Consider the following 12,306-nt stretch of genomic DNA (forward strand, 5'->3'; position numbering starts at 1 on the left):
GGCTTACGTACAATGAAGCAATCGTTTCTTATTGTGAATGGATGTGGACAACCAAAAATAGCCATAGAACAAATTTAGTTAGGAGGTGACGGGATAAGAAATGTGAAAGAGGAGGACAGTACTACACTCATCCAACGTGGACAAAAACCCTTGAGGCTAGAAAGAATTCAGTTTCCTATAGTAGAAAGATATAAGACAATAACAGTGGTTTGACACATACCAAGAACTTAAAGTAAATGTAAAGTATCTAAAATTTACTTTGTCACTTCATGAAAGGCTTCCATTTAATTGACGGTCATGCACAAGCTTGGGAATGAAAAGGACATAATCTTAGGAAAACCAAATGATTTTACCTAAAAGCCAGTCATCAGAAATCTGCAAAACACAATTAGAGTGAAAAAGAAATCTACTTTGTTTTTACCCTAAATATGTTGGTTCTCAGATAGATTTACAGAGAGATAGTATAAAATTACTAGTATCCACAGAAAAGAAGCCAGACCTAGCTTTTCAGACACATCATGAATTGACTATTAAACATAATATTCATTTTGATAAGTGCTTTAAATTGTCTCTCTGTTATAGCCACGTGTGTTCTTAGTCCTCAGAGTACGTTGGCATTTTACATTACTGATCCTCCCCCCACTTTTAAACTTCTGTGCAGTCCATTATCCTGATTCTTCTAACTCTATGAGTTATACTCCAAACCACAAGGCCTAGAGCAGTCAACCCCCAAGAAGTTGTTCACTCAGTTTTACTTCCACACAGATGACTCCCAAATCTTCACTGCCATTCCATACCTCTCACCCAAATTACAGTTCAGCATTTCCAGCAATGTAAAATTACAGATGGCTTGCACTCAATCCAAAGCCAAAGTAACAATCCATATGACAGAATACTGGGCAGCAGTTAAAGAGGAGATAGAGACAGACAGATATATTGATGGATATGACAAGATCATCAAGTATATACTACTATTAATGAAAAATCAATATTTCAGCATAGTATACAAATATCTCACTTTTAAACAAAAAGCTTCCAGAAAGATGGAGAAGAAACTGAACAATGGTTACCTCTAGAGAATGGGGATATGGACGGTAGGAGAATTGAGACAGACTCACTACTTATCTTTGTATCACCTATATTTTAAATTGTACGGCCAGGCACAGTGGCTCACGCCTGTAATCCCAGCACTTTGGGAGACCAAGGCAGGTAGATCACCTGACGTCAGGAGTTTGAGGCCAGCCTGGTGAAACCCTGTCTCTACTAAAAATAAAAAACTAGGCTAGGCGCGGTGGCTCACACCTGTAATCCCAGCACTTTGGGAGGCCAAGGCGGGCGGATCACGAGGTCAGGAGATCGAGACCATCCTGGCTTACACGGTGAAACCTCATCTCTACTAGAAATACAAAAAAAAAAAAAAAAAAAATTAGCCGGGCGTCTGTAGTCCCAGCTACTCGGGAGGCTGAGGCAGGAGAATGGCGTGAACCCAGGAGGCGGAGCTTGCAGTGAGCCGAGATCGCGCCATTGCACTCCAACCTGGGTGACAGAGTGAGACTCCGTCTCAAAAAACAAAACAAAACAAAACAAAACACAACAAAACAACACACACACACACACAAATTAGCCAGGCGCGGTGGTGCATGCTTGTAATCCCAGCTTGCTGGGAGGCTGAGGCAAGAGAATCACTTGAACCCGGGAGGCGGAGGTTGTAGTGAGCCAAGATCGTGCCACTGCACTCCAGCCTGGGAGACAGAGCGAGACTCCATCTCAAAAAAAGAAAATAAAATAAAATTTACTACGTGCATCATTACTTTTATAATTTACTGTATAAAAACTAATTAATAAAGAAAAGTAACACAAAATTATTAAATCTCAATGTTGGAAATAAACATTAACTTCAAAACAAACTAGCTTTGGAAATGAAATTTTCCCAGGGTAGAAGTCAGAGACTCTATACTGACTTGGGCTCTACAACCAATACCATAGTGGCTCCAGGACAGAAAGGAAGGAGAGCAAGTTCTGTAGCATCTTAAATCCTACAGCATAAATCCAGAGCCATATTTGGTGCTTCTAGAATCTTCACTGTCAGTTGCAACTAAAAAATAAAACGAAAAAATGTGAGAACAGCACATCCCATCAACTTGTTGGCTGGGGTCAGGTACCTGCTCTGCAATAGTTAACTCAGTCTCTTGATTATTTAAGGTGTACAGTGCTCGCAAACAGCTAGAAGCTCACAGACTCAGCGGCTGCAGCTCACTACACAGTTTTCAGAATCCGAGAGAACAATTTCCGTATTTTTATCACAGGATAAAGGAATAACTATCCTTTGGAAACCACTCCACCCCACTTCCAACAAACATCTACCTCTGAAACCTTATTACTTCTGGTTTGGCAAGTTAGGAGTAATTAATCAACTATCCTGTCTGTTGGGGCAAGGGAAATGGAAGAAAAAATTTGGAGAGTAAAAGGAGTAGAGAAAGTTCCAAAACAAATTATATTTGGACAGATGGCTAAGAGTCTATATTTCCATTGCTAGATTTGCCAGTTAGTTTGGTAACAAATGCTGATGTTTCATTAAAGAGAAAGACAAAAATAAAAAAGAAACAGATGAAAGAATAGAGTATATGGAACCTCTACTGAAGAGATAAGAAATTTGACCAGAAAGTCAAACAACTAAAATTTGCAGTATAGAAACTCTGAAAATGAAGATATGTGTCTTTAAGAAAATCCAACGCAGTATTTTCACAACTTGAATTAGCAGCAGAATGCAGCATGAAATGAATAGACTTTAAAACCATGGAACCGCGTTGGAATCTGTGTGATCTTAGGTGAATTACTGATCACCCCCTCTGAATCTCAGTGTTCTCTGTAAAATGGGTATGATTAAATAATACATCCAAAATGCCTAACATTAGAGGAATAAATGTCAATTCCCTTTACAAAGTAAGCTTTAAGTTATAAAAGTTTTTTAAACAACCTTATGTCAAAGTTCCTTTAAATGCAGTGCTCCTACCACATTTAAAATGAGAAAACGTTTACAAAAATGTAATAATTCAAGAATAATCTCAGAAGCAAGGTATATCTGCTTCTTTAATTTATTGAGTAGAACTACAGCTGGAGACAGAATTTTCAGTTTAAAGGAAGTATCCAGGTACACAATTTAGGGACATTTGAGACGTAGTTCATCAGGTGAAACTGTTGCAGATACAAGGAAAAATTGGAGAGCAGAACTGCGTATGTCACGTACATAGAAGTGTGTTACGGTCATAAAAATTAAGGGAGTCCACAGGAAGTATTTATGAAGACAACTTCAAACAACACACCCTAAAGCAATCTGTAAAAAGCAGACAGGAAGAGACTCGAGAAGGTTGTATACATGCAGAAAAGCAACGGAGTACCTCTGTTCTCCCTCCAAATGATCCTAGGATCATCAGGAATCAATATTGCTTCCCTACTCCCATTGAGGCCTGCTATCTGTAGGATCCACACCCTGAGTTCAAAAGGTTTTTCCTCTGTAGAAGTACAGCTTAACTCCCATGGCTTGCATTCTTTCTGGGCCACCAACAATTTAGCTGCTGATCACTTCTTTTACCTTGTTACTTGGCTGTCACTGTGATCATGCACTTCTTTCACGATCACTGGTATTTTTGGAATATCTACTAATTTCTGGAAAATTCTCGGTTCCTTCAGGCAAACACTTGATCTTTTCCTAACATTAAAAACTAGTTTACCTACAAAGTCTAGTTAAAATTTCCAGGAAACATTTTTTCAACACAATGCGACATTCTCCCTATGGTACTAGAATCCCAAATCACTGCATGAATCAATACATGTGAAAGTCATAGTAATTAGTACAAATTAGTAAAGCTGAATTTTTCTGTATGCTGAATTATATACTTTACATATTATTAATCCAGTATTTACATAAAGACTGCATTAACTCAATTCTCCGGCTAACAGCATTACTGGAATCACAAGTATGTAATTTAAAGCATACAAGCAACTTAACCATACTCTTTTAAAGAGTGTATGTACAAACACAATCCATACTAAACTGATAAATTTCTTAATATTAAATCAAGCCATTATAGTGGAAAACCATCATCAACTGTTATTGAAGGAATCCTTGTTCTGTGTTGTTCCAAACGTCAGACAATCGCCATGTTAGCATTAGATGAGTGTCATAAATCAATGTGGATCTTAAAAGGCCCAAGAAATCAAAGCCAAACACAAGCTAAAACTAAATTTTTACACAATAAGGCTGAGAAACACAAGTGCATAGAAGATAAAATCCATGTTTTAGCCATTTAGCTTCAATACCTTCCAAAAAGAATTTATTCTACTTTGTAAGAGTTGCAAGCCTCTGAAAAGCCAGTCCCAAAATATTACATACATAATCTAAGTTTTAAGCCAATGATTCCCCATTATAGCTGCACATTAGAATCACACAGAGAGCTTTAAAAAATGTCAGTGACCAGGACCCACTCCCAGAAACTCGGATTTCACTGCTTTGACACAGGGCTCTGGCGTTGATCTTTTTTAAAAGCTCCCCGGATGATTCTAATATGCAGCCAGGTGGAGAACCACTACTTTAAACTAATGCAGGCTCTTGGGACAATAATTGCTCTGAGGTTGATAAGCATGCTTTTTTGCCTTTTAATGAGATTTTATTAAAACTACTCAATTCATTCCACAGCTAATGAAAGGCGGTTACATTGCAAGCACTGTGTTAGTGGAGAAAGATGTGTAAGAAACATTCCCTGCCCTCAAGAAGCTCCTTATTTGTGAACTAGAGAGATCCATAAATAAGTAACTGTAATTAAATATAAGTGCTCTCGAGGTGTAAGCAAATACAGCATGCCTCACAAAGTTGCACATCATCCTTAAGCAAGGGTCATGCTGCATCATTCCAATTTTAGTGTATGTCCTACCAGAGCAGGAAAGTCAGAAGCTAAAGGCTACTAAATAACAGGGCAAGTATTCACCTAACACAAGGTAAAAATGGTGTGTATTTTGTTATTCTCTTTCATAGACACTGCTATACCAAGAAAGTAGGCATTTTTCTATGTTTTAATTTCGATGAATTGTCTTAAATTTCCTTCATGTAGTATTACCGGTTGTACACTTACTTATAATTGTAAAAGATACAGTAAATGATCTTGACATAAAAATTAGTCATTAACCTTATTTGCATAACACCTTTCCTTTCCAGTAATTGCTACATTTGCTAAGACAAGAAGTTTTGGGACTATGATAAGGTCGTATTATTGGAGATTTGTCTCAGTCATTTAAAAGATAGTTACATAGAAAATGTTATAGAACCAACAGGAATTCAAAGGAGTTTCTGCAAGATTTTCAAAAATGAGAAACACAGGGAAAAGAATTTTAATTTTTAAAAAGGGAAACGGCATCCTTCCAATATTTGTAACAAATTGGGCACGTGTTCCCTCAAAGACAGCTTTAACAAGGGTAAAGGCTGCAACCACTGGAAAGAAAACATATTCCAAATAATGATCTTATATTTCAAAACCTCATTAACTCTATAAGTTATCTTTCTCAACCAAGGGGGGGAAAAAAACACACTGAAGGGTCTAAATTAAACGAGAACTTTCATTTATGACATCAAGTAAGGCCAAGTACACAGTGGTTAAGTGAGTAGGTGGTTGCGTAGGTAGAGGAGTGAGTGGGTAGTCAATTAGTCTTGAAAAGTGAAATCTATTTTAAAGTACCTTAGTAAAAATTAAAACCTATTAAGATCTAGTGGTGAAAAACAACTTGTGATACTAATTTGGTATAAAAGAAAATCAAAATTCCATAGAACTTGGATAGAAATCAATAAAAAGGTTTTCAGTACATGTGAACATCTTCAAGGGCTATCTGTTCAAATTCAGAGGTGAACAAATTCTAAGTTAAAAATGTATGCTGTCAAGGTCCCTGCAAGAAAATCTCAAGCTAATTTCAATTTCCAGATCAATATATACTAAGACAATTTACTAGAGAAACCTTCAACTTTTACTCAGATTGAGGAACACTATTATTACATTCTTTAACAATAAGGCTAGCTTGAATTCATTATTTCACATAATGGCATTTTATAATTGGCACTGACCAAGTCAGATTTTGTAGGATATGAATGAGATTTCACAGTTCATAGTAGTTAAGGTAGCCATAGAGTACCTATCACCTCAAAATTAGCTTGCTGCCCCTCTTTATGCAGCTCTGAAACAGTCAGAAAAGATGAATTTTTTTCTCCCAGGGGTGTTTCCTGAAAAATATTCTATCAATTACAAATCAGCGGAATATGGACTGTGTTAATGTGATTCTGAACATTTCTTTTTGATATCCAAAGAGATCACATCATCACCCTTCCAGACTTTAAGGAATCAGAACTAGTTACCAAAACTGATTCAGGGATGGCTATTTTACATCTTCACAATATAATTAACATTTTAATCTCACATTTTCCAATTATGACTTTGTTAGTTCATTTACATCAGCTATAACTAAGATGCAACAAACATCATTCACCCACACATACAGTCATTTGGAGGCTTTTGGGAAACACCTAATTTATCTTCACTGGGTGCTCCTAAGAATGAGGAAACCAAGGAGATTTTTGATACATTTTTTTCTCTAGAACTGTGCTATTCACATGTGGCTACTGGGCACCTGAAACGTGGCTGGTCCGACTGGGAAACTGAATTTTGAATTGTATTTAATTTTAATTAATTAAAATTTAAATTTAGAAAAAGGTACTTGATTCGGTTATTGGAAAACTTTTATGTATATTGGGAACAACTTTTGCAAATGCAAATTTCATGAAACCTAAATACAGATTAAGTATTTCTGATTTTCATCAGAAATGTAGCTTAGTGTCAGAATTGAGATGTGCTGTTAGCGTAAAATACACATTGGGATTTCAAAGACAGCATAAAAGATGTAAAATATTTCGTTAATATTTTTTCATATTGATTACATGTTGAAATGTTAAGTTTGGATCTACAGGGTTAAATAAAATATTTTATTAAAATTAATTGCACCTGTATGTTTTTATTAAATGTGGCTACTAGAAAATTTTAAATTACAAATGTGGCTCATAATATATCTTTTAGACAGTGCTGTTCTAGAACACTTCCACAACCACTTTAACAAGACACATTTGGATACTTTCCTTTTAACAGTCTGGCTGGTCATGTAACAATAGGGCAAGGAGTAACATGTCCTCACATCAATTGGGTCTGAGTAAAGTGTGTAGCAAGCTCTACCCACAATTTCACCATGTGAGGTAACACTGTAATACCTCAATATGCAAAGAAAAGGAAACAAATTAGCACTCAAATTGAAATTGAGTACTGCAGACAACTTAAAAGAGATAGGGCCAACTGCTCTAAGGTCTTGGTTTCATTTCCCAACTGTGGACCTTAAAATAGACAATAAAGCACCGCTTCCAAAAAAAAAAAAAAAAAAAAAAAGAGGTAAGATATTTCAATGTTAGCTCTAGCGATCCTTATTAAGCAAAAATTTGCTCTTAAATCTTATCTCCTCAACTTCTAAAGCCACAGAATACACGCTGTGTTAGGAAATCAACTTCAGATTGCCAGCATTTCCTTCACAAGCAAATTAGCAGGATTGTGCACTTGGAATACTGTTTGACAAGAATGAAAAGGAAACTATTCAAAATAGATTTAAGGAATGGACAATTAGATGAGGAACTGCAGATTTAATTCTCAATCAGCACTGTGATTAATCTGATTCCCTGCTTTTCCCCAGCGTAATTATACAACACAGATGAAAGGATGAGCATTTGGACTGTCAGTTCTATATTCTAGACCAGCCCGGTGACTCAAAGCAGACGGCTCTACCACGCTAACCACCATCCCAACAACAGTCGAGGGGAGCCTCGAGCACTGATTGAACAGTCATTGCATAACAAGGCATTAAAAATTCGAATGCCCCCAACTCTTTCCACGTTCGTGTACACCAGGAGGGAGTTTGCTGAAACTGAACGCACCCCGTCTTAAATGACCCCCTCCAATCCGGGCATGGGGTGTACACAAAGGCATCTGTCTAATATCCCGCACAATAGACACACACCCCACAATTAAAACCCTGGACTCTCACCACACAAGCAAAGGAAATGCAAGCTGCTCTGTTTCAAAAATGGTCTATGGTACATGCAAGGTAACAATAACCCCAACTGAAGCAACTATAAAATCGGCTGTGCCACGTCCCTGTGCGACCGTCAGATAAAATGCAGGCAGCCGGCCCCACGCCTTACGGGGTGGCCAACCTCGGCTCGGTGGCCTCAATGGACCGCTGAGAACCCCCAGGCCCCCGCCTGGCAGGAGCTCCAGGTACACGTCTATAAATACTCCAGGATGAGAAGGACGAGAGGGGAAGAGGGGAAGGAGGGAGGGCAGGCGGCAGGCCCCGAGTGGGTGCGGGAAGACCGGGGCATCACTGAAATGCATTTTTCCACACTCCCGCTCCCTCGCGCGGAGACTCACTTTCCGATCACCTCGCACAGCTCGTACACATCCTCGAACAGCACGTCGTCGTCGGCCATGGTCCGGAGGGGATAGCGGCCGCAGCGTGGAGGGCTTCGAAAACGGGGGTGGGGGCGCCCAAGAGCTCAGTGCCCAGCCCCGGGATCGCCTCCTCCCCTCAGGACCCGCGAGCCCTCGGTGCCGAGGACGCTCGAGTGGGGCCGCGAGGCCCAGAGACTGCGGCGCCTTCCTCTGCAGGCGACCGCCCCGGCGCGGGCGGCGGGGCCGGGGCGCGGGAGCGAGGGCGGCCCGGGCCCGGCGCCGCCCGCCCGCCCGCCCGCTGCTTCTCGCGCTGCTCGGGCCGCGCTGCCCGGCGTGCGGATCCTCGGGGACCGCGCGGCGTCGCGCTCTCCGCTCGTCAGCCCGCGCGGGCCGCGAGGCCGCGACCGCTCCCTCTGTCCGAGGCCGGCTCCGTCGCGTCGCGGAGCAGCTCGGGCTACAGAGGGGGCCGCGGCAGGACCATGGAGCGAGGATCGCCGCGGAGGGAGGTGGCGGCGGCGGATCGGCGCTGGGGACCAGGAGGCGGCGGCAGAGACGCTCCCTCCTCTTTCTCCTCCTCCCGCAGCCGCCACCGCCCGCCCGGGAGTGGGAGGGGGCTTCGCGGGACTGGCACTCTGTGCGGGCGGGAGCCGCGGCCACCGCCTTCTGCTCCGCCCCTCCGCCTCAGCAGCCGACCGGCTCGCCAGCCCCGCGCACCCGCCTCGCGCAGACACGCCCTCCTCCCCCGTCGGCGGCGCGGCTTCCAGAACCACAGGCTCCGCCCACTCCAGCCCGTCGGGAGGCGGTGGCCCAGGGAAAGGGGAGCGGGCTGAGCGGCGCATGCGCGGGGCGCCGGCCGCGTCACGGCGAACGGGCGGGCACCGGGATTCTAGAGGGCGCGGGGGGTTGAGCGGGGCGCGCCGGCTGCAGCTGCCGAGGCGGGGCTGGTTGGGGTCGTCGCCTCCGCGCCTAGCCGCGACCAAGCCGCGAAAGGGGCTGGAGACAAAAGGTCCACGGCTGCACGCTCGTTGTCGGGCAAGAGGCACGAAACTCTGGCCGCTCCCCTTTCCTTCTTTTGTAATCGCAGGGAGCCTTTCCCAGTTTTTTTTTGCTGGGAAAAGAGGCAGGGAAAAGGTGCTAATGAATGAGAAAGCTAAAAGAGAGGTGGAGAGAGGTTGTCACTGAATCCGTGCTTGGCAGCGGATGCTTTTAGTGCTACCCTGTCATTCCTTAATGAAGATGAGGGCTGGGGGTAAGGGGAGGTCGTCCAAGAAAAGGACTAAACAAAAACTGCCTAGGAAGGTGTGCGACAGCAAACGGTCATCAATAGAGACAGCTTCTCCCACGTTCTGCCCCAAACTCAACAAATATCTATCCAGCGCCTACCCTCACTAGAGACCAACCTAGAGAGAAGCTAGGAAGGCAGGGACAAACCGCGACTTTAAGCTCCTTTGTATATTGTCCTCAAACTCCCAGCACCTACTCTGCTCTCTATGCTCCCTATAAATGTTAGACTTGTCAGGAACAAAATGCAACTAGAGGGAGTGCAGGCACAGGAGCAGCCAGGGAGTGAGGTTCTGGGTGTTGCCGCTGTGCTAGGTTGCATTCAATATGAAGATTTCTGTTCAACTGAGCATGTGCGGAATGAGCCAACGCCATCAGACAGGTATATGCCTCAGTTGAAGACCAATAGTGTCTTTGTTCCTCCGCACAGCAAAAGTGCCCAATTAGTTCATAAGTCAGTTTCCAGAAATTGTCTGGTAAATTTCTCAGTGCAGTATTTTTTTTAAAAAAAGTATTTATTAATACCAAAGTGGAGGGGATGATGTGGAGACTCACAGCCTATTTTCTCTTCAGAAACGTTTCGTGCAAACCCTTGACCACTCCCTCAAAAGGCTGAGAGGTTTGCCTGCTAAGGATTTGGATACTAAACCTTTTTTTTTTTAATGCTGATCAGAGGACAAGTGTAATTGCACACGGTTTTCCTCCTTTCTCAAAGAGCTTGTGCATTCTCTAGAGACGGGGGCTTCAGAACTTGAGAAACATTGCCTCCTTTAAGGGTCCAAGAGTTACTCGCCACAAGTTGGCATGTCCAGCTCATGTCTAATGAATAAGGCGTCACTCCATTCTGCCCTGAAGTGCACAGGGACCCTCTCAAGTCACCTTGTCAGCTTCACTTCTTTTCCCCAGCCTGAGACTGAGCTATACCAAGCCCTGTCGACTTCATTTTGGGGTTTGTTGTCTTCCACAAGGACCTATGCTCAGAGGTAGAAAAGGACAATTATAAAGTAAAACAGAAAAGAAAGTGCAGGTGAAAAAAAGAGAGAGAGAGATTGCAAAGATAAGTAAGCGCTCTGCTCATAGGATCACAGTTGGTTTGGATCCGGAAAGAGCCTCCCTCACTTACAGATGGAAGAATGTGGTGGTTGCTCTCCCAAAAGCCATCCCACCCCTCTCCCCCACCATAGGGTAGCAGCTCTGGACTTGAGGTGAGATTGTAACCATCTTTACCGGAGAGGTGGGCTCTGATTAATTAAACTAACACATGCAGCCCCCTTGCCACAGCGATAAGCCTAATTTAATCAGCTCTTGGCACTCCCTGGTCACAAGCTTTGAGTGGTTTGAGGTCTGCCAATCAGCACAAAGCTGAGGACTTTTTCTCCTGATCTGTACTTAGATCTCCCAGTTCCCAGTGTGATATTTAGTCATATAGAAATTCTCTGCAATACACATCCCTCAGAAGTTGTACCATGTATGATGGCTAGAAGTAGATCCTCTCTGCTTCGGGGACTAAAATAACCAAACCTTTTAAATTAATTTTTCTCTGGGTGTCTTCCAAAAATCCAATACTGTTCCAACAAATAAGCCCATGTATTAGTGAGTCAGGTGTCAATGATTTGGTTCTGTTTTCGTTTCCACAAAGAAAATGTTAAAGTAAGTGCATCTATTAGATTGTGTTCAGATGTTAGCAACTGAATATTCAACTAACAGTGGTTTAAACAAATGCAAGGGGGCGGGGTGCTCTTTTCCATGTAGCAAGGAGATGTGTGGTTATTAACAGTGATCAGCTATTCAAGTGCGTCATCAGTGACCTAGGTTTATTCGTTCTACTCTGCCATTCTTGTAATGTTAGCATCTCATCCTCAGGCTTGTTACCTCATCATTATGAGATGGCTGCTGCAATTTCAGACATTAAAGGGAGGAAGCAGGAGGGCAGTAAGGACAGGAGAGGCCTTTCTGCTCCGTCTCTCATCTATTAGGGAAAGAAAATATCTTTTTCTCGTCTCACGGGCCAGGACAGAGTCACAGGCAGCAACACTTACCTGCAAGGGAAGCTGGGGACACGGGTATTTGTCTTCTCCTGCCTCCTCTTGGGAGGTAGACAAGGGAGAAGTAGGGGGAAAATGGGCTTCGGCAGCAGGCTGGAGTGCAGTGGCACAATCTTGGCTCACTGCAACCTCCACCTCCTGGGTTCAAGCGATTCTTCTACCTCAGCCTCCCAAGTAGCTGGGATTACAGGCACCTGACACCATGCCCGGCTAATTTTTGTATTTTTAGTAGAGGTGGGGTTTCACCATGTTGGCCAGGCTGGTCTTGAACTCCTGACCTCAAGTGATCTGCCCTCCTCAGCCTCCCAAAGTGCTGGGATTACAGGCTTGAGCCACTGCACCCGGCCGATTTCTAATGCTAGGAAAATTACCAATAAAACAGTTCTATGTCTTCATCATAATGTAGCTATACCTCTAGTATATAACTGATAGGCCTTAAAAAATTCAGAAAC

The 12,306-nt window shown here is 42.9% G+C and overlaps 1 protein-coding gene across 8 annotated transcripts in view; it reads right to left on the minus strand.

Annotated features, from left to right (window-relative positions):
• Nucleotides 1-9,133, minus strand: part of CASK (calcium/calmodulin dependent serine protein kinase) — a 400,547-nt gene extending 391,414 nt beyond the window's left edge. For 5 of the 8 annotated variants that reach the window (XM_054470906.2, XM_063660448.1, XM_063660447.1 and 2 more), the window contains exon 1: nucleotides 8,508-8,697. In XM_054470906.2, the coding sequence (XP_054326881.1) occupies nucleotides 8,508-8,566 (59 nt within the window). In that variant the 5' untranslated portion in view covers nucleotides 8,567-8,697. Of the gene's footprint in view, nucleotides 1-8,507 lie in introns of all 8 variants that reach the window. The other 3 variants (XM_054470905.1, XM_054470901.1, XM_063660449.1) reach the window with 2 other exon arrangements.
• Nucleotides 9,134-12,306: the final 3,173 nt, after the last annotated feature.

Source organism: Pongo pygmaeus, chromosome X, assembly GCF_028885625.2.
Source record: "Pongo pygmaeus isolate AG05252 chromosome X, NHGRI_mPonPyg2-v2.0_pri, whole genome shotgun sequence".
In the NCBI taxonomy this organism is placed as follows: domain Eukaryota; kingdom Metazoa; phylum Chordata; class Mammalia; order Primates; family Hominidae; genus Pongo; species Pongo pygmaeus.